The following is a 22,819-nucleotide window of genomic DNA, read 5'->3' on the forward strand; positions in this document are numbered from 1 at the left end:
GTGTGCAGCTCCTGTGCCTGATTTGGAAGCGTCGAAGAAGAACCTTTCCGGTTTCCTTTCGGCTCCCGCCCCGCTCCGCCATCATGAAGTCCTGAACAAAAACGGACGGAGAGTCGAGCAAAATGGGGATAACACGACCTGGAGATGAAATTCGCCGACAACACTAACGTAATGACAGCACAAAGTGGAGCACGGAGCGGACCCGTGGAAATTAATAAATCAATTTCCCATTGAAAACGTCCAGGGCAGCTCTTGGCGTTACGTTATTTAGTTAGCGGTGTTGCTAACAGCAACTAGAGCTAGCCTCTGATTTTGTTAGCTGCCCGGCTAGTTATCTGTTAGCAGCCGTCAGTCAGAAAGCTGTCACTCTAATTGACTGGCACTTTACTCATGTCAAGCAGTACAGACGGGTTAGCTGTCCAATTGACTGGGGGCATCAGGATGGAGAGGAGTTTAAGTAAAGGCATCGACAGGCAGAATGTGGTTTGTTCGTGTTGAATAGACAGCAGTGCCGAGGAAAGGGGAGTGAGACCAATATTTTCAAGCCAGGCCGGTTAGCTAGCTCTAGGGCTAGCTACAGTGGATCCCATAAGCCACGGTAAGACATGTTATAAATCATTCAGCATGCTAATGCAGCCGACTGCGCCTCTATTTTCGCTTTTTGCAGTGAAACAGCACCTAGCATAATTTATTAACCTGAGTTTCAGATACTGGAGACGTTGACATTGGCATGAAAGCTTGTTGTTGGCCTGCAGATTGAAAACCTAACCATCCTTGAGTTGTTGTTGTCCACTGTTGAATACATGTCATGCATTTATTTTGTGAGCTACGTAGCCTAATTGACCAGCCAAGTGCAAAGAGCCTTGTAGCTTTCCCAGCTGAGATGCACACTGAACAAGCTACTGATGGCCAACCCTTATAAAATAAATAGTTTTCTGTCACAGCAACCAAGGACAATAATAACATTTTTTTCCAGAATATGCGCAGGATTTAAAAATTGTAGGTTAGAGACATTCATTATGAATGAAACTCCACATTTCCAGCATTTGTTGCTACTTCCTGTGTGTGTTTGGGATTCTTAAAAATAGACTGAGAGTTGCTTTAGGCTTTTGTTGCAAGATTGAAAGAACTTCTCATTTTCAAAGGGAACCACAAGCTTCCTCTTTGACTGAAGCAAAATGGCCTTTAGAGCAACGTTTCATGTGATGCTTGTTAATTTTGAAGTGTGTGGAAATACTGACATGAAGGCCCAGTTGTTCGGTCACTGATCACTTTGAAACCTATGGAGCATGTGTTACATTAATGCATTAACCCTCTGACAAGATCCTAATGTCCCATGATATGCCCCGTGCCAGGCTGTTAAATTGAAAGACAGTACATCACACAAATGATGATTGCAGTCTGCACTATAACCATCATTACATACAGTTCATTTAATATTTATCTATTTAAAAAAGACTGTGTTTCTATATTTTTCTCCGCTTAAAATGGAAGGCTCGGTCACACAAATGGTAAACCAGTGTTTTTTAAAATGTTCTCTGAACTGTAGAATAATATGCATTTGGGTTTAAAAAAGCTGTGAGTAAAATTATTTAGTTTTCTGTAGCCCCACCATAGTGGCACACATTAGGAATGGTACCCAACGTGCAGTCATTTAATATCTCTGGTCCTGTATTTAGAGGAATGTTATGACACATTTAGAAACAAAATACCAAACGAGCCAATTACACATGGTGTATATAATATTTTCTGCTGGATTTAAAGAGTCGAAAAAGACCATAAATGAGTGTAGTGTAGTACATATTGCAGAGTCGGAGAGATATCAATATGTAGTGGTACTAAACTGAAGGTAAAACCTGATAAGCAAATCATTGTCATGCTAAACTGGTTAGCAGTGTACTTCCAGCTCGTAAAATTTGGCCTGCTGCTCTCAGAGAGACCGTCAGGCTGTAAAATATCCTGCTCAATGTGTATGTTGATTGTTACTTCAAATTAAAATCTTAGGGATCTCTATTAAAAATACTTTTGGCAGCTACATAGTCATTGGATATTTATAAATCCCAAATGTCCACATCGGCCTCAGAAATCCAGTTTCGCTCAGACAATATTCTGTATTGTTTATTGTGTCGTAGAATCACCCCTGTACACACGTGTGCTGTCTCAGTGCGATATGGTTTTGCTGTTGATTGACTAGTCAACGTTATTGTTTGTCAGCAATTATTTGTTCTGTTTAACATACAATGAAAATATGATGTGTTTTTTGTGCATATTGTAGTCTTACTGAAACATAGAGCATGATGAAATAATTGCTTGAGGACATAATATTCATATATTCATTTCTCCCTCATTTCCAATGCCATCTACAGAAGCTAAAAACAGCATTGTCCGTATCTGGGTGAATTATGGTAATTAACAATTTCTTTTAACAGTTTTACTGCTATTGTTTAGCTCTATATCTCTGCTAGAGTGACAGATGGAGGATTATGGATGGATGAATGGGTTGTTAAGTGTGTGGTCATTTTAAACGTACGGGCAGTTTGATATTTGCATTTTTGTAGACTTAAACAGTTAAAATGAAGATGTAGACCAAGAACTAGGTGCCACGCGTTGGTTTAGCAACAGTTAGCTAGCTATCGTGATCGCACCAGGCTTCACGTTAGTAGTGATCATTAAATATTGCTTAAAATAATAGGCCAGTTTATTTGTATTTGAATTTAATTGGCCAGTTTTTCCTTTGCTTATAATATGTTGGATTTATGTAATGTGCATTTTCAGGATTCTTTATTGGTGCATTTTCAGGCCAGTTTTAGACTTAATTACAGTGACAATGACGAAAGGGGGAGAGGATGACACGTGTAAAGTGACCGCAGGCCAGATTCTGACCTGAGCCAAAGCAGGGACTGAGCCCCAGTGCATCGGCCAGAAATGAGAATTAAAAAATATAAAAGTTTGGCCCCCCCTTTAGTTGCCCTAAGGACCCCCTGTTGAAGACCCATGCTGTAGATAATATCTGTCTGTCTGTCGATTTATGTCACAGGCTTTGTTTTAACAGAATCTAAATTGAGTAGAACAAGTTTAAAATGTGCAAAGACATTCACTTTATATAAATGACATGTTATGATATGCAAAGGCAGGTGTGTGACCATATTTCCTTCCTCTTGTGTTTCTAACACAAACATTGGTAATCCTTCCAAATAACAGACGCTCACCCAGTGTGTGTGTTCCTTGCTCACCAGGCGCTGGCCATGCCGTCAAGTGTGCGGGCCGGGAGCCTGAAGGACCCGGAGGTGGCGGAGCTGTTCTTCAGGGAGGACCCGGAGAAGCTCTTCACCGACCTCAGGGAGATCGGCCATGGGAGCTTCGGAGCAGTCTACTTCGTGAGTTACTTTCCTTGGTGTTTGTCTAGTATAGTATAGTAATCTGTAAACTGTGTCTTTCATCTCTCAGCTGGCTGGTTTGGATAAATTAAACATTTAAAGGTTGCAAAATTATATTTAACCAGGAAAGGGAGTTTATTGAATGAGTCATTTCTACAAACATATCTATTTAATGTTTAATTTAGGGTAAGTTTGCTGATACAAATATGTATGTGATGGGCCTCTAAAAGGCAACATTTACCCAGCTGAAAATGTAGAGTAAGTAAAAGTCACTTACACTCACACACTCTTTATATCTATCTAATCATATAGACGACATAAACAATGAAAAGTAACAGTTTGCAACTTTCAAAGGAGTTGTTGGTTGTAGCACTTCAAGCTGTATCAGATTGTTGCTACAAATTATAGTACAGTCCAAAAACCTCCATTCTAAGCTGAAAAAAGCATAGATCAAATGAAAAGGCTGCTTTTATACATTTTGGAGATGCTATCGCTGTGGTGAGTCTAGCCCGGGTTAAAGTCGCTGATGGTGTGATAAGGAAAGCAAAATTAGCTGTTAGCTGATGGATAGTGATGTTGTGAGATGGCATCTGTGAGACACGAGGGTAGAGAGTGATGAACTGCCAAATAAACAAAAGGTGGATGAACCTATCATGTGAAAGGCGGCAGGAGGGAAGAAGAAGGTAACTACATGGTGCGAGTCAAGGGCAAGAGGTGGAAGAAAAAGCTCTGTTTAATGAAGGGTGAAAAGGAGCTAGTCATGTATGAAGGGATCAACACGAGAGGAGAGGGGAGCAGGCTCTTCCAGTTGTATGAAATTCTGATTTCTCTGTTGGGTCTGATGTAACAATGTCTGATAAATCCCTCAGGCTGGGAAAACGGAAAAAGATTCAAAAGAATGTATTTCTCATCTGTTGTCTCTAACATTTCCACATCAGGCCCATGATATCCGCACAAATGAGGTGGTGGCCATCAAGAAGATGTCCTATGGGGGCAAACAGTCCAATGAGGTAAGACCTGACGAACCCTCTCGGCTGTTATCCATCGCATATTTCAGATCAGTTTGGGATTGCTTATCAACGTTTGTGGCTCCGATGTTTCAGAAATGGCAGGATATCATCAAGGAAGTGAAGTTCCTCCAAAAACTGCGCCACCCCAACACTGTAGAGTACCATGGCTGCTACCTGAGGGAGCACACAGCATGGGTGAGTCTTTGTGTGTGTGTGTGGGCGTAGGCTCTCAGTTTTTATAGGAAGGTTTCAAACCTTTACTGTGAATTGATTGTGCAATACACAAGTAGAACTGTTCTGTCCGTACATACACTAAGAGCTTGCTTTTGCTACACAACAGAGGTAAAAAAAGTGTGGTCAAATGGAATGTAAAAGCCTCTGATTAACAAACATGTCCCTGTCAATGCCGACGTTCACCCAAAGTGCGTTTTTATTGCATCTAGCCACAGGTTGAGTGCCCTAAAAGGCTCTTGTTCCCTTGTCAAGTATTTTTTGTGATCATTAGGACTATACTTCATTACTTATTTTACATGCAAAGCTTCTGTTGAGGTATTAAAGTAAATACTTGAATATCTGTTTTTATATTTTGTAATGTTCACCATAAAAAGCAACAACCTCAATTTGAGTAAATGGATTCATCGTATAACATGAGTTTGTCTATTTTAATAAGTCAGCGTATTCAATGATACATAACTTGTCTGTGCATGTCCCAAGCAGCAGTGCAAACAGGTTATTGGCAGCAGTGAAAATGTTGTTTTGACACAGCTAAACGGCAACCAATATGGATTGCATCAGGCATAAATCATGTTAATCACCTACTAAATGGAGGAGTCGGCCATGAGAGCACTTTTCCGGGCTCCACCTTGGTACAGCTCTTACACCTAAATAACATACTCAAATCAAGGCCAAACGGCTTCCTGTCCAAAAAAAAGGATCGTTTTTTTCGTATCGAGTGTGAAGTGTGCTCCTGTGTCAGGCTCCTTAAAGCATGCAGTTTAATCTCCCTCTGTGTCTCCTAGTTGGTGATGGAGTACTGCTTGGGCTCAGCTTCTGACCTCTTAGAAGGTAAGCAGGAATTAATCAAGTAATTAAGACACTAACACTAATTCATCATTGTTTCCTCAAGTGTGTTAAGCCAGTTGGTCTCCGAAACCATGCCTAATATCCCCTCATGCCTCTCTGATCCCAGTCCACAAGAAACCTCTCCAGGAAGTGGAAATAGCTGCCATCACCCATGGTGCATTGCAGGGCTTGGTGTATCTTCACTCCCACAACATGATTCACAGGTAACCCCCGTTTCTTTTCTCACTTTCTGTATGTGTTCTCCTCCCCCACACTTCTTATGACAAGACGAAACAAATAGAGGGAGAAAGCACAAACTGTGCTGCTGAGACCAGCTTATGTAACCGTGTTCACACACTGAGCAGCAACACGTTTCAGTACATCTGACAACACACTCATATGTCCCCTATTTGTTTTGTCTTCCTCACGATTCCCCCGGCCAGTCATTTTCTCTGATCTGATCATGTCTCTCTCTCTCAGGGATGTGAAGGCGGGAAACATCTTGCTCACGGAGCCGGGTCAGGTCAAACTGGGAGACTTCGGCTCGGCCTCCATCATGGCCCCGGCCAACTCCTTCGTGGGAACACCTTACTGGTAAAATATCAAATGTATTACTCATACCACTGTCATCCTTTCTCAGGAGAGGATGACAGTTACTGCTCGTGGATTCAGAAGGAGTGCGCCAGATTATGATCCAGCAAAGCTTGCACCTTGCTAATGGACACATTCATCTGCTTTATTAACCCATTTAAGCCGGGAAAGCGTTGCCGCATTTCTCCCATTAAAACCGGGGGCGCTGTTGCGTCATTCCACCATTGAAGCCGGGAAAGCGGATACGTCATTTTCTGGTACAAGAGCTCTGTGGTATTTTTTTGCATGAATTATCGGCCTCTTAGCCCAATGAAATGCATCAGAATATACACGTGGCATTTGTTTGGATTTTTTTCGAGCAATCATGGCAGACTTAGACCACTGCGGAGGGAATTCTGAAGTTAGTGAAGGTAGTGATATTGACGATCTGCACAGCGCTGAAGACATTATTCCTGACGACTTTAAACCCGTCGAACCAATCGACTGGGATTTATGGTTAAGACATATGTTTGAAGATGGCGACGATGATGACCATGAGTTCGAAGGTTTTGAAACCGAGTGGAGGACGGAGAGTTACCACTCTAATCCACCGAGTTTTTTCAACCGCACCCCAGGGGTGAAAGTCGATTTACCTGCAGGGGCCACCCATGAAAGCCACAGCTGTAAGCTCTCAAACACTTTTTGAATTTTGTTTCTATCTGCTACAGAGGCTGAGAAATCAATTATTTAGTAGGCGTTGACACAATTGCTGAATTTCCAGAAACACTTCAGGTTTTAGGGGGTTCTTCTAAAATCGGCGATTGGTTTTACAGGCGTTTTAGGCCTTAATGGGTTAAGAAAGAAATCGACCCCACTTGTATAAAATGTCAAAACCCTGATGTTGCTAAGCTTTACTAAGTATTCCCCTGTATCATACTATACCTGAAGGTGTTTTTAAAGTGTCCAAATGTGGTTGATTTAGGCAGTCCTGGGAAATGCAGTTTCGTACCATATGACCCATGAGGATTGCATAGGTCAACTACCACACAGAGCTAGTTAAATAAGCAACTAAAAGGTCATTAAACATGTGCTTATGATGGAAGTAGCTAAAGAGTGAGCTATCTCACTTCCTGCTCATCATCAGAGTACCTATCACGTCTCTGTGAGAGAAAAGGCAGCGTGTAAAGATAACGCTTACGAGCTGAAGCGATGTCAATCATTTCATTTAAATTTAACCGCAATTAAGAAACTGTTTGCATAGCAGCAAGGAGAAGCTACTTTAGGCAAGTAGATTCCTGCACACTTTGACAAGTGAAAATTCCGTTGAATCCTGCCTAAGTGGTTCATCTGGGTTGATTTTATTAGGACTTTAAGAATTATAACCGTTAAGTGTAGATGACCCTCCCAGGGACCATGAATGTGCGAGTCCATCTGACTATTATTTTGATATACTGCATATGTTTTTGATGTTTTGGAAATAGCATTTAGCATTTTCCTCTTGGCTGTACCTGCACGTCTCTCACAGGGTCGTCAGACTATTCATCTTGGACAGGTTCCTGTAGTTATTGAATGTGTGCCAGCCTAACCCTGGTTTTGTTCCTGTTTATTGATGTGGTGTAGACGTGAGGAGCCCTGGGGCGGAGCTCTCTGTTCGTCCAGGATCAAAGCAATGTAAAAATGTCTTTGTTGTGTCCTCCATGCAGGATGGCCCCTGAAGTGATCCTGGCCATGGACGAGGGCCAGTACGATGGGAAGGTGGATGTTTGGTCACTTGGCATTACCTGCATAGAGCTGGGTAAGAGATGTTCCTAAAGTGCTCCACTGTGTGTGTGTGTGTGTGTGTGTGTGTGTGTGTGTGTGTGTGTGTGTGTGTGTGTGTGTGTGTGTGTGTGTGTGTGTGTGTGTGTGTGTGTGTGTGTGTGTGTGTGTGTGTGTGTGTGTGTGTGTGTGTGTGTGTGTGTGTGTGTGTGTGTGTGTGTGTGTGTGTGTGTGTGTGTGTGTGTGTGTGTGTGTGTGTGTGTGTGTGTGTGTGTGTGTGTGTGTGTGTGTGTGTGTGTGTGTGTGTGTGTGTGTGTGGAGCTGAAAGCATTTTTTGCTGCTTTCTATCTTGCTCTTTTTTCTGCCTTTTCTCTGTCATGCAATGTCGTGCTTTGTCCCTCTGTAGCGGAAAGGAAGCCTCCTCTGTTCAACATGAATGCAATGAGTGCCTTATACCACATCGCCCAGAATGAGAGCCCCGTGTTGCAGTCTAATCACTGGTGAGAGTTGGTGAAACTTTCCTTATGTTGCTTTTATAAAATAGCTTCTGATGGGCTCTTACAACATAGATATTTGTCTACCGAAATGAAATGAACGTGGCACAGTGATTACTCCTGATGTCATGGATCTTTGTTGCAGTTAAAATATTTAAATGCTGCTTTCACTCATCATTCCGTCACAATGTGAACGGTGCTTTCTATAATGACGGTGTCCATCCATTGCAGGTCGGATTATTTCCGCAATTTTGTGGACTCCTGTTTGCAGAAGATCGCTCAGGACAGACCTACCTCTGATGTGCTGCTCAAGGTACAAAGTGCTGTTTGTTGTCGCACATGAAGGCAGGCAAAAGCTTTTGATTCTCTCTTTGTCAAAGATTGGGATGGAGCAAAGTATGTCTGAATAAAAAGCGCTTTTAGCCACGGGACTATTTGATCTTTATTGAAAGGAAATAATTCTTGTTTTCTAATAAAATAATCTGATCAACATTTTGTGTACGGCACAAACGCTGCCCTCGTCTACATTTCATTTCATATTGTGCACCAGGTATTGAAGTGCTCCTCTTTCTCCTCATTTAGAACCAGCTGTGTTAAATACATACAGTAGTCCTCTCTGTTTATGTTTTCGGTTCCAGTTGGCCTAAGCATGCGCTGGCATAACAAGCGGGTCAGCTTAATGATGTCGGGAAACAAATAATTTCCCTCAAGGACAAAGGAAATCAGCGAGTGGACGTGTGATGTTTGAGGATCAGTCCTCATCAGCATGTAGGCAGAGTAGTTTAGTTCATGTGTAACACCAGCATCCCAGAATAAGGAAAATCAATATAAATATCTGAAACCAGTCTTGCCCTGCAAAAGTAGCACCCTTCCTCCCAACTTGGGTTTCATGTTGGTTATTCCACATACAGCAGGAAGTTGATTTTAGGACCCTGTGGCCGTTTTATTTGTTCATGTTCTCTCATCCCTTGTTTCCACACAGCACCATTTCCTATGCAGAGAGCGTCCCGTCACAGCGGTGATGGACCTGATCGCCCGCACCAAGGATGCTGTCCGCGAGCTGGACAACCTTCAGTACCGCAAGATGAAGAAAATCCTCTTCCATGAGGCACACAACGGACCCGCCCCAGAGGGAGCCGATGAAGAAGAGGTAGGACTGGGGCAGAGGAGGAGGAAGGGGCCCAGAGTGTTGAGCCTTTGTTCATTACGTCACATTCAGTCGTACATGTGACATGCTACCCCAAAACTTCAGATACTCATGAGACTTTCAAACTAAGACCCCTCTAGCAGGACCCGAGTCAAAGAAAACTAATGAGTCATGGCTGCCCTGAATTTGACCCTTTTTATGTACGCACATATCCGGGTATGGTGGGGTGAACGACTGGTTTCAGTATCCATCCTGCCTTTGTATTGAACTTCTCAATACATAGTGTGAACTGAGGGCCCCTTCCTCTCTCTTCTTCTTACAAAGGCCTTTGTTTCCATCAACATTTAATTCCAGTTGGTGGTTCCCCCGAAAAGGAAATGGAGGAATTCTGAGAATGTGGGTCTGCACTCCTCCAAGGTGTTAGACTGTGTCTCTGCTAGTTTCACATGTTACTGCCCATCTGCCCAGAATGATTTTCATTGGCAAAGCACCTTTGTGTATGCTCTGAACTGGTCGATAAACTTCTACCACTGCGACTGTAAACCTCTAAAGCTTTGTATTTCCCCAGATCATTAAAACAGTTTTCATTAAAATAAATCCTCTTTGCTTTCCTCCAGGATGTGGAGCAGTACATGCTGCGCACCGGCACCGTCAACAGCATGGAGAGCTCCCACTCTCTGCCCTCCATGTCCATCAGCGCCAGCTCCCAGAGCAGCTCTGTCAACAGCCTGGCAGACGGCTCTGACGACAGCGGGGAGATGGCCATGATGCAGGAGGGGGAGCACACCGTCACCTCCAACAGCTCCGTCCTGCACAAACCACTGGTCAGTCCACATCAAGTTACTGTGTGTGGGCGGTGTGTGTGACAGGAGTGTGAGAACCCTGTCCCTGCCAAAACTCCTCTTTGACACATTAGGCAACATTTGCATCAGACCCCTGTATTAAAAATGTAGTATTATGACATTTAGTTAAGACCAGTCAGTTGAAAACAGGTTCTTTACAGCAGCACAAACCCACTTAATAAATCCTTTCCCTCTCCTGGTTCCTCCTCGTCTCCGCTTTACAGAGCCATGACAACATCTACGATGATCCCTACCAGCCAGAGATCGACCCGCTACGAGACGCTCCGTCTGCCGGTGGCGGCGGAGAGAGAGAAAGGGAAAGAGGAGGGAGGCGTAGGAGAGGCAGAGATCATTTTGCCACCATCAGGACGGCCTCGCTCGTCACTCGGCAGATCCAGGAGCATGAGCAGGGCTCGGCCCTGAGGGAACAGATGTCTGGGTGAGGCGACATGCATGACAAATTTGCTGCTAATATTATCATAAGCATTATTCTTTTCCAGTGGTGGCAGTGTAGGATTGTTTTATGACTTACTAACAAGATAATCTGCTCCAATCCATATTTGATTGCACACACAAAAAAAGGCACACATGACAGATTAGATTCATTAAACTAGATTTCATTATTATTTTCAAATGATGAATTTGTTCAAGGATTTTATTTGAGCTAACTTGCCTCGTGTCGCCTCACAGGTACAAGCGAATGCGGCGGCAGCACCAGAAGCAGCTGATGGGCCTGGAGAACAAGCTGAAGGCGGAGATGGACGAGCACCAGCTGAGACTGGACAAAGAGCTGGAGAACCAGAGGAACAGCTTCTCCATGGAGGGAGAAAAACTGTCCAAGAAGCACCAGGCCATCCTGGAGAAGGAGGTGAGCGGGTGGAGGAAGAGTGACAATAACTGGCATTGATACTAAATGACTGTCCAGTAATTTTAATGTTTCTCATGATGTTGATGAGATTGTGTGTTTGGTTTTCAGACAAAGGCAGTCCTGGCTGAGGAGAAGAAGTTCCAGCAGCACATCCTGGGTCAGCAGAAGAAGGAGCTGACGAGTCTGCTGGAGTCCCAGAAAAGGCAGTACCGAGCACGCAAGGAGCAGCTCAAAGAGGTGCTTCACACACAAGTGTTCATTGTGTCAGAGTCAGAGTCAAATGTCCCTGGCATTTTTTTTTTACTCAAATTTACTCACACTTATTCTCTACTTCTTTTTGATGGCCAAAGTTTTGTTTGACTTTTGATCCTTGTAGTGTTATTCAAATTAAACATAACCCATTTTTGTTCCAATTTAATTTAATTAAAAATGTTCCTAATTGAATTTTCACCAATAAAGTTCCACAACTCCATTTAAAATCAACCCTGCCAACATAAACAAAAACACTCACCTTTCAGCCTCATCATCTTTTAATAGTGTACTCCCCGTTCATTGCCTCTTGTTTACTTCCCCTCCAGGAACTGAATGAGAACCAGTCAACACCAAAGCGGGAGAAGCAGGAGTGGTTGGTGCATCAGAAGGAGTGTCTGCAGCAGCTGCAGGCGGAGGAGGAGGCCGGCCTGCTGCGGCGGCAGAGGCAGTACTATGAGCTGCAGTGTCGTCAGTACAAGAGGAAAATGCTGCTGGCACGCCACAACCTGGAGCAAGACCTGCTCCGAGAGGTATCGCGTCAGATTGACATGGTATTAATTACATTCTCCTCAAATGTTTTTTTAAGCAGCCAGCAGTCAGGTAGACAGTATTTTATTTTTGGAGGATATATATCCGGTCCCCGAGAAATCAGCTCTTATTTCTTATTGAAATATTTCGACGTTCCTTCTGTGCGGTGACGGGAATGGCGGCTGAGTTTGGGTAAAAACAAGTCGAGGATCTTGAGAAACTGGGTCCTGATTTCTGAAAAGACATTTTACTGAGTGCCATTACATTTGAGACCGAAAGCTCTACATGTGATCATACTAACACTTTGCAACTCACACCAAAGAAAATCCAGATCGATACAAAAACCTGAAAGAAGGGTTTTTATTTTCAAAGTGAACTGTCCCTTTCTTTAAATGACTGTAGAGTTGAATCAACACCTCAAACAGACGATGTTAACATTGGGAATACACTTAGTTTGATCATATTGTATCTATAGTAAATGGATTTAAATATCTGAAAAACTACTATTAATATGCTTATAGTGGAACATTATAATATTGTTCTCACACAGAACCAAAAATAAGGCTCCCTCTCCTCATGATATTACAATTCCCTCCCTGCCTCTTGCTCACCTGGTTTTCTTCTCTAGGAGCTGAACAAGAAGCAGACCCTGAAGGACTTGGACTGTGCGATGCTCCTCCGTCACCACGAGTCCACCCAGGAGCTGGAGTTCCGGCAGCTGGGTCTGGTGCAGCGGACGCGGGCCGACCTGATCCGCACGCAGCACCAGACGGAGCTCACCAACCAGATGGAGTACAACAAGAGGCGCGAGCAGGAGCTGCGTCAGAAACACGCCGTGGAGGTCCGCCAGCAGCCCAAGAGCCTCAAAGTGAGTGAGGAGGGAGAGGGCGAGTCAGCAGAGGGGCCGGCCGGCAGCTGGGACGGCGGGGCCAGGGGGGCGGGAGTAAAGGATGAAGAGGGAGGGGAGATAGAAACTGATAGGGAGGTGTTGGATAAGGAGCTGTGTGAGGTTGATGAAGAGCTCGATGGAGCCGTTTTTGAAGATACAGGAATGGGGGGCGAGGGTGGCCCTGTGCTAGAGAGGGAAGGGGACGACGTTAAAACAAAGGGAAATGAGGAAGAGAAGATTGAGTGGAAAGTGAGTGAAGAGGGGACGGAGGAGAGGGAGGTAGAAGGGGGACAGTGGGAGGACGATGAAGGTAAAACTGCACAAGTAGAAACAGACGAGGAGGAAGAGGAGGGCAGAGGCGTGGCCGACGGGTGTCCCTCAGAGTTCATCTCGTCCCTCTCCCCGGAAAAGAGACGCCTCCGTGAGCGCATCGATGAGCTCTCTGAGTTTTACTTCCCCGACGTGGAGGAGGAGCTAGAGCCCGTCCCCGTCTCCCCCCCTTCCCCCGCACAGACTTCCTTCCCTTCCCTCTTCTCTCATGCTATCTGCCTCCTCCTCTCCCTCTCCGCCGCTGCCCAGCCCTCCAACCTCACCTTGCTGCTCCTCTCCATCTTCCTCCTCTCCCTGCGCCGCTCCCCTCCTCTCCCCTCCGTGGCGTCTCTGATTCTCTCCACGGAGCTCGCCCTCTTGGCGCTCTTCTTCTCGTACCTCTTCCTGCGCTCCTGCTGCTCCCTCTCTCTCTCCACCTACCTGTCGCTCAGCCTCTGGGCGAGCGCGCTCTTCAGTTTGGGGCTCTCCTTCAGTCTGGGGATTTACTACATCCCCATGATTCTCATTTCTGCCTCCTTCCTCAGCTCTCCCTCCCTCTTCCTCTCTCTCTACTTGGTGGTGGTGCTGATTGTCAGGCCGGCCCGAGAGTTCTTCCAGCACGCACCCCGCAAAGTTAACCGCCTCTATATGCGGGTCCTTTTCCGCCTGCCTCGCCCGCTGTTCGCCATGTGCCAGTCTGTTTTCGGCGGCATGGCTGAGCGTAACCTCTACGAGATGTTTCCCAAAGCGGGACGCAACTGGGGCGGGCGCCAGTCCAAAATCCCTGTCCCCCTTAAGAGCCTGCCTTTAGAGTATCAGGCACGCTGCAGTAACACCTCCCCCCTAGCCAAGGGCCTCCTCTGGGTGAAGCGCTTCAGCCGACGGCCCCTCGGGGTCCTGGCAGACCTGGCTAACTCCGTAGTGCTAAAGTTTGCCGGACGGCTCCTTAAAAAGCTGCCTCTGAGTGTCCGGATCAAATTCCAAACTCTGGGTCTCACAAAGAGGAGAACCCGAGCAGGCTGCCCCAACTGCTGCCGAGGGAGGTCAGGGAGAGGAGACAGAGGGAGCGGAGGGGGAGAGAGAGGGAGAGACAGAGGAGGGAAGAGAAGTTTTTCCGTGAGGATGTGAGGTGGGAGTGCGGGTTGAGACGGACTTCATCCGGAAGGTTTGTCAGGGGGAAAATCCGCCCATGGAGATAGAGTAGATAAGATGCGAGACCAATCGATAGAGTGTTCTGGTGGTGGTGTGTATGTGTGTGTGTGTGTGATCATGCTCCCTGTCCAACCATCATTTGTGTGTCTTTTTGATTTGGGACCACACAGCTCTCTTGTTACATAATTCCCAAACTGGTATCTGGTCACATTTCCAAAAGATGAGTTCCCCCTGCACACTGCACGGCTGGAGCCACTCTGGCTGTTGAAGCGTTTGAACGTGTGCTCACAAGCCGTACTGCTGGGGGCCCTGCTAATGTAAACCCGCAGCTGAACCCCCCCCATTACTGTACCAGTGAAGTTTCATTATTGTGCTTTTTGTAAAAGTTTTTTTTTATTATTCTGCTCTTAATTTGTAAGACATATTTTATGGTTATTTTTTAGGACCAGTTTTGTGCAATCTTTTGTTTGTTTTCATGGTGGTCTTATCTTCAAAGGGTGCACCGTTATCTCGGTGCGTAGAACAAATATGACAGTGTTGCAAAGCTGGCTATAATTTCACTCCCCAAAAGCTGAAAACTGTGAAAGAATATTCAAATATATCCTAAAGATTTCACTAACGTCAGCCCGAACACTAGCCCTCATTCGGCAAACAGTGCAATAAACAGCTGAACAGACAATCTTGGACCACTGCGGGACTTTTGATAGAATTTAGAAGCGTTAGGGGTCCAAAGTGGAAAATACTTGCTTGCGTTGGACTCAAAATATTAAGACTTGGGGCCATTTAGCGGGAACAATAAAGCTTGACAACACAACCAAAGGATATTATTTACAGCTGGTGAAGTCATGTCTTTTAGACTCTAGTTAGATATGCTGTTATTGCCCTTTATGCAATAATCTTTTTTATGATTTACCATGTAAACATTTAGATGTTTGTACCCTGAGTAATCCTATACATGTTCAGCAGTTGAGTGCCTAGTTACAATTGTCTGCACGAATGTTAATGTCTCTTAAAGTGGCATATCCCAGAGTAATGGTGGGATTATAAGAATGCACGATATACGAGGAAGTAGTGAAATATAATATAATAGATGAACTATTTAATATGTCAATGAAGCTTAATTTATATGAAGCCATATAGACAATCGTTTGAGACATGCAATCGTAAAATAAGTCCAAAGATTGAAGCAACTACTGAATGTGAAAGTTAAAATTAAGCAGTGTAAAATGAAAATAAGATATCTAGTAATAGCAGACGTTTATTATTTGCACTCTCCAAAACACAATTAGAAAAGTAGAACGGATTTCTTTTTTATTAGACTTTTGGCACATCATTTTTACCTGATGTCTTCCATTATCTTGTTTTGTTTGATTTAAAGTCCAAAAGCCCAAAGATATTATGTTTGCATTGCTATTATATGACAGGGAACAATAACAATCCTCTGAATTAAGAAGCTGGAACCAGAGATTGTTTGGCATTGTTATATATTTGTACTATTTTTGCTTTAAAAAATCAAACTAAACCATGAATCTGCTCTAATTCAGTCAGACCAAAAAGAAATGGGACAGTTTATAGCAGCGTCTTCATGCAATCTCGAAGACTCAAACCCCCAAATGCTCTGGTTTTATTTAAAATGAAGTCAAATGCGGCCCAAAGTGCACAGATCTGAGAGTTTAAGAACTTTTCAAGTGAACGTATTTGCGAGGGGAGTCTGGTTAAGAAGAGTTAAATGCATTAGTGCTATCTATGCTTAATATGTAGGAAACTAAATGCCCTGTACTGTATATCACAGGAGAAGGACATTTGAGACATTTATATGGAGGGGCTATCTCTGAGTGGGAAAACTTGATCTTAATCCAGGTAAAAGAAAAAAGTAGGGCACTTATTTTCGGTGACCTGCATTGGGAAGTCTAGCTTTTAAAAAAGACGGAACTTTTTTTACAAAATTTTGAATGTAACTTATTTGCCCTTGATTTTCATTTGTGGTCCAGCACCATGTATCTCCTGTTCCTCTGTGTTTGTTTACATGTGTGTATTCTGTTTTGTTTTGACACCGTTTCCACAGAGTTACATCACTTTGATTTATATTTTATTTATGCAGTATTTCTAAGACGAGTACTGCACTCTGTTCGGCAGCCATTTTATTGTCCTTTTTATTCTCATTTGTAGCTGCATGAGTGTTGGCGTACTGTATGGCTGTTTTGCCGCAAGCAGAGAGAAATATTTTGTCATAAATCCAGATTTCTTTTTTTCTTTACACAAAAAAATAAATGATTTTGTGTGAAACTCATCGTCTTGTTTGTTTTTATGATTTTCGTTTCCATTATTACCTTGTCTTCATTTGTTTATTCCCCCCATGATTTATCAGCACATCTTTATTTAAGTATCCCTTCTATCATCGTCCTTCTGTATCACACTTTTTTTTATCTGTGATCGTCTGTGGTGCCCTTTGCTTTGTCTGAGATCCACCAAACACAACGCCAACAGCTTCTGTGGCTTTTTCATTTTTAATCTATTACAAGTTTGACATGTGTTTGAGGGTGGGAATTGGTATTTAATCATCATAGGAAGTAAAGGAATACTGTGTTTTTTTAAAGCAAAGTTCTTACAAGCCAAACTTAGGTTACTATACATAAATGATATTTTGTGTTAATGAGAAAATAACTTTTCGCAACGTTTCTGTTAAAGGAGCATCGTCATATCTAAAAATACTCGGGGCTGCTCTACTGTGTGTAAGATGATTTAAGATTCTTAATGTTTTCTAAACTCTACGTTACTCGACGTCATCTGAAATGCTTTGGGTTTAAATCAGAATCAGAAATACTTTATTGATCCCAAATTGCAAAATGTTTTTGTTACCGCAGCAAAATACAATACAATGTGAAGCGCGGCAAATACATATAGTAAATAGTGGAATGGAATATGAAAATATAATATAAATGTACAATGTAAACAGCCTTATTATTCTATCATTTCAACATGTGCACATAACATGTTTCATCTAAGTGGACCTCCTTATTTAAGGCAACAAAATACATTTTAAAAGGGGGAAAAAAACCATCCTTAATATTTAGGGATCTTATTTAAAGCAATGACTAAAAATGGTTTCATTACAATCAAATAATTGCATCCGTTTATCAATCTAGTTTAAAACTGTTTCATTGCGATGATAAACATTAATATTGCACACTGATTGAAGGACCCGAAACACAAATCTAAAACTAAAGCAGCAAACTGTAAAACAGAGCAGATCGTAGAGAAGCAGTTGTCTGAGTGTCATTCTGGCCATGCCTGTGTCACTGTGGAAGACGAACACTTGACAGGTATTTATGAAACAGCTGTGATTTCTTATAGTAGGCATTAGTTTGAGTTATGGTTACATTTTGTTTAAAATAATTTCATGTTTTGTTACAAATATTCTTTAGTTAGATTTTTTTCCCCCATCATTTTCTGTGTTTACCACCCATCTCCATGAATGAGCACGGGAGCACTTGAGCCGAGCTGCTTGCTTCTCTCTCCTCTCCTGCAGTCCAAAGAGCTGCAGATCAAGCGTCAGTTCCAGGATACCTGTAAGATCCAGACCCGGCAGTACAAGGCGCTGCGCAACCACCTGCTGGAGAACACGCCCAAGTCGGACCACAAGGCCGTGCTGAAGCGGCTGAAGGACGAGCAGACGCGTAAGCTGGCCATCCTGGCCGAGCAGTATGACCACTCCATCAATGACATGCTGTCCACACAGGCTGTGAGTAAAGCAAGGAGTCGTCGTTCATCTCACACTCGCACACCACCACCACCACCACCGCTGTGCCCGGCCCGGGGTCTGCCCTGCCCGCACGCTGCCTGCCATCCTGCAATTCTCCTCCTGGTGCCCAACTGTTAGCCTCCACCTAAACCCAAGTTTCCCCCAATAATCGTTTTCAAGACATTTCATTTCACTCTGCATCAAAGCAGATTAAAATTGCATTTATGTTAAAAGAAATTGTGTCCATTGCTATAACACTCTTAATATGCTATGTAAAGAAACTAGTTTAAAATACATATCAAACTTAAAATCAGGAGCTAAATGGATGTATTATCATGAAAACAGGCTTAAATGGATCAATGCTAAGAAACAAATCCCTGGAACAGAAAAAAATTAACTTAAAATATTTTACAAGCACATAGGATACTTTAGAGAAGCTGAAACAATAACTCTTTTAAATTGGAAACGTTTGAATTGCATTTGTACCTTTTTACAGCACTAAGTAACTGTGCCTAGTTGATGCCCTGGGGAGGGTTTTACTTGCCCCCTCCCCTCTCCAACTCACCCCTGTCCTGTAAGCGTGACACTCACACACACACACACACACACGAACAGATTCCCGGCTTTAAATGAGTAAAACATCGTAGGAAGAGGACGTGATGTGAGGAAATGTCTCGTTCCCTTCAGTGACATAACACCCTGTGCCACTTTAATTACCTCTGATCGTGCCATGTAAGCCCGGTAAGCCAAATCCCCTCTGCCCTTGTATGTCCGCACATCTTCTCCTCGCGCTGCGGCCAAAGTCTCAGTGGGAAGGTTTCCCACTCACTGATTAAAGTCAATGCTGAGGTCAGAAACTCAGTATTTTTTTAAGTGAATAATTTTTTATGGAACATTTTGTAATCTGTTGTAACAGGTTGACCTAGTGCAACATTTTTCAATATTAAACTGATTTATTATCATTATTGATGTATAAGTTATCAATATAAGGCAGTTTACCAACTTCCAATATTTTAGCTTGAAACATTTTAGTTTATCAGTTTAATATGCACAACAATTCATAATTAGGCTTTAAATTGACAATTTCTTTCATTTTTACTCATACTTTGACCTTCTTATATTGAATACAGCATATACAGGCCGTAACAAAACACTGATACAGCCAGTACTCTCCTGTTTCTCTCCTCTCTGTGTGCATCTCCCTTTTTTTACCTTTGTGGAACTCTCTCAACGTGTCCTCAACACTAAAGCACAATATGCCACCCGTACAATCGTGCCAAATGCATTTTTTATTCATGGCACTACTTATTTTCTGTCTCTCAGCTGCGATTGGATGAGACCCAGGAAGCGGAGTACAAGGTGCTGCGGATGCAGCTGCAGCAGGAGCTGGAGCTGCTGAACGCCTACCAGAGCAAGATCAAGATCCACACCGACACGCAGCACGACCGGGAGGTCAAGGACCTGGAGCAGAGGGTGTCCATCCGCCGCGCCCTGCTGGAGCAGAGGGTGAGACACTTTGGCAATCACTGCTATAAAAGAAAAGCGCTTTAGAATGTAATAAAGGCCTCTGGTGAGGTTTAGGAACTCAGTTAGGCAGAGAACATTGTAAATTGAAAGTAACTTAGCTGTAACATTAGCTTTTGTAAGAATCAGATATTACTTTTTGCTGTCCAATGTTGAGACAATTTACTATTTCTAATACTACACCTTTAGTAAAGGGTTTCTTACAAGGGACTCTCAGTAATCATAGTCTTCGCCAGTGGAGTTTTAAGGATTTCCTGTCTGTGTTAGCCTAAGATTTGAGATTGAAAGTTCATTCTTAACCTCCAAAACAACAATAGTCAAAAACTGTTCCACCTAAAGGTATTCCTAGTAGATATCTGCTATGATCATATTGCATAACCTCCTTAGAAAAACAACATAACTTAACATGACAACAACAACAACAGGGCAACTCGATGTTTCTGCAGAAATTTAAAATCTTGGATAGGGAAAATATGTTAACAGCTTTAAGTAATGCTACAATTTAAATAAACATGACTCTGTGTTTGAACTTTTTCTCCTAGATCGAGGAGGAGATGCTGTCCCTGCAGAACGAGCGCTCAGAACGGATCCGCACCCTGCTGGAGCGCCAGGCCAGCGAGATCGAGTCCTTCGACTCGGAGAGCTTGCGCCTGGGCTTCAGCAGCATGGCCCTGTCAGGCATCCCCAGCGAGGCGTACCCCATGCAAGGCTACCCCAACGTCCCGCCCCCCAGCTCCCGCCCCACCGGCCACTGGAGCCACGGTATACACCCGCAGAACCTCCCCCCACAGCAGCACTCCCGCCGCAGCCACAACAGCAGCAGCAGCAGCGGCATCGGGAGCAGCAGCGGAGCGGGGGACCGCCGCAGCGAGTCCTCCTCCTCCCACGCCCTGGGATTGGCCCTTGGGCTGGGGCGGGACGGGAGGGAAGTACACCACTCATCCCGCTCTTCTGCCTCCTCTTCCTCCTCCTCCTCCTCTTCTTCCTCCCACCACCAGCGGCACCACCTGCCCCAGCACTACCACCACCAGAGCACGCCGCAGCTGTACCGTGAGCGAGAGCGGGATCGAGACCGGGAGAGGGAGCGGGAGAAGGAGAGAGAGCGGGAGTGGGCTGGAGTGCGGGGCTCCGGTGGCGACCTGGCCCACCCTCACCCCCTGCCCTTCTCCCATCACCTGCCCTCACGCTCCTCCTCTCAGTCCCTCGCCATGCTACCTCCCCCGCCGCCCGCCCCTCCATCCATCTCCGGCCCGTCCTCCTCTTCCTCTTCCTCCTCCTCCTCACAGGGGGGGATTTACTCCGGAGGGCTGGGTGTGCGGGGGGCCCCCAGCTTGATGGCCCTGAGGAACAGCCCCCAGCCTCTGAGGAGGACGGCGTCCGGTGGAGGGCCTGGAGGGGCCGGGGGCAGTGACGGCGTCCTGAGCCGAAGCACCTCGGTCACCTCACACATCTCTAACGGATCCCACATCTCATACTCTTAGTCGAGAGGGGGGTACCTTGAAGGGGGGGAGTGATGTAGGAAGGTAGCTATCCCAGGGTGCATCTCAATACTCTCAGCTTGCCTTTTCATGCCCACGATCGGACTGATCTCTCCTCTCAGAATATCTCAAATGCAGAGGATTTAGGGATATCACCCTTTCCTCTAAACGCACAGTGGAGTAAAGAGATCTGTCGGAGGCGAGGAGGACAAGCTGACTTTACTGAGCTGCTCCTTTAGACTCAGGGGGGGTAGAGAGGCTTTCTCCCATTCTCACTGGTGTATAAAGAGGGAGGGAGGAATGTAACCACCTGTAATACCACTGGATAAAGGTGGTATTACATTTAAAAAAGAGGAGGTTTGTGTTCAGTGTTTTTATCTTTGTTACTGCCTGTATAAAGGTGAGACAGGAAGTGTGAAATAGGGATATTTTACCCTTTTTCTTCTCCCAGAGCTGCACAGAAAGTGGACGGCGGCCATGTCTTCTTCTATGATGTTCTATGCTGGAATGGAGAAAGAGAGAGGACAGGGGGAGGAAGAGGTGTTCTTTTGCATTGTGTATGTACTTGTATGTAGTCTGTAGTGTTCAGATATATCTAGCAAGCACTCGTAAACTGCGGCTCCAGAAAGGAAAAAGGGGGAGAATCACAAAAGAGGAAGTCTCCGGTCGGCTGGGGGATTTAAAAACACTTTTTATTGATTTACAGCTGTTGATGTTTTGTTGATTTCTTTTGTATTAAGTGTATGAAAAAACCACAAAAACAAGTTGCTTGGAACGTCACCAATGCCTTTAAGGGGTTCTTAAAGGGATGTCGTGCCATCAAAGTTTTTATTTGATGACTGCGAGATAATTTAAACACCGAATGTTTGTAAAGGCAAAAAGACTCAGCTGGGATGAAGAGAAACATTTGTGAGGACATGTAAAACTACAAAAGAAAAAAACAACTTTCCATGACATATTGAGTATCTAAGGGAGTCACTCCAATGCATGAGATAGATGTAAAAAAAAAAGAAACATACGTAAACATGACCAAACCACATCTGAAACGTACCGTACCTGTCCGAGTTTCACCGGCATCTAAGATCACTCGTCCCACATTTTTGATCTTTACTGTACATATTTATGGGAATATTAAAAAACAAACACAAGTCATTGGTTTTATAGAGTAACAAAGATAATGATAGTAATTTTGATATATTCAAATGAGTATTGAATTCAAGATTTAGAGCGACAACTCCAACTGCATTTTCTATAGGTGTCAATATTACCATAACTAATCCTGATGTATCGTTGTTGTAACCATGTTCACGAAAGGGCCCACTTTTGACTGTAACAAAATAATGATAAAAACTGTTGTCAGGTATGGTGTGTGTTCAAGATATTAAGGATTATTAATAAGGGGTTATTAATAATTGTTAATGATTCATGTATGTGTGGTAAAGTCTAGTTATATTGCCACTTTCTTTTTTATTTTTAGACAAAAGAATTTTTCAAAGACACTCGTACAGCAGCAACACCCCACTTACCAACCTCCTCCTCTGAACTCATGGGGAGAAGATTTTACAATTAGGCACTGGAATGTAAATGCTGTTTTTCCTTTTTCTATTTATTTGTTTTTAGCGTAGGGAAAACTTTCCGCACGGAAGCTCTCGAGGACAAAAAGAGAGGAAGAGTGGGCACAATCCTTGCTGATAATCTCACAGCATGACTGATGTGTGAAAAACAGGAGAAGAGGAAAAGGAGGAAGTGGGAGGACGTGCATCGACTGAGCTGCTGTGAACGTGCACCCTCTTGTGCCGGCACAGCAGCAGTGACCG

The 22,819-nt window shown here is 44.0% G+C and overlaps 1 protein-coding gene across 2 annotated transcripts; it reads left to right on the forward strand.

Moving 5' to 3' along the window:
* The first annotated feature begins 2 nt into the window (after positions 1-2).
* taok2b (TAO kinase 2b) lies at positions 3-22,016 on the forward strand. Of its 2 annotated transcripts, none has more exons than XM_063893572.1 (20): positions 3-168; positions 3,237-3,377; positions 4,316-4,387; positions 4,481-4,582; positions 5,407-5,452; positions 5,577-5,673; positions 5,930-6,043; positions 7,723-7,814; positions 8,184-8,277; positions 8,503-8,584; positions 9,254-9,421; positions 10,036-10,242; positions 10,485-10,699; positions 10,951-11,128; positions 11,237-11,365; positions 11,707-11,931; positions 12,537-12,776; positions 17,788-18,000; positions 19,324-19,506; positions 20,067-22,016. In XM_063893572.1, the coding sequence occupies exons 1-20, from the start codon at positions 145-147 to the stop codon at positions 21,003-21,005; spliced, it is 3,561 nt and encodes a 1,186-aa protein (XP_063749642.1). In that variant the 5' UTR covers positions 3-144; the 3' UTR covers positions 21,006-22,016. The 2 variants fall into 2 exon arrangements, with proteins under 2 accessions (XP_063749642.1, XP_063749643.1); XM_063893573.1 differs by having other exon boundaries at positions 11,707-11,910.
* Positions 22,017-22,819: the final 803 nt, after the last annotated feature.

Source organism: Eleginops maclovinus, chromosome 10, assembly GCF_036324505.1.
Source record: "Eleginops maclovinus isolate JMC-PN-2008 ecotype Puerto Natales chromosome 10, JC_Emac_rtc_rv5, whole genome shotgun sequence".
Lineage (NCBI taxonomy): Eukaryota > Metazoa > Chordata > Actinopteri > Perciformes > Eleginopidae > Eleginops > Eleginops maclovinus.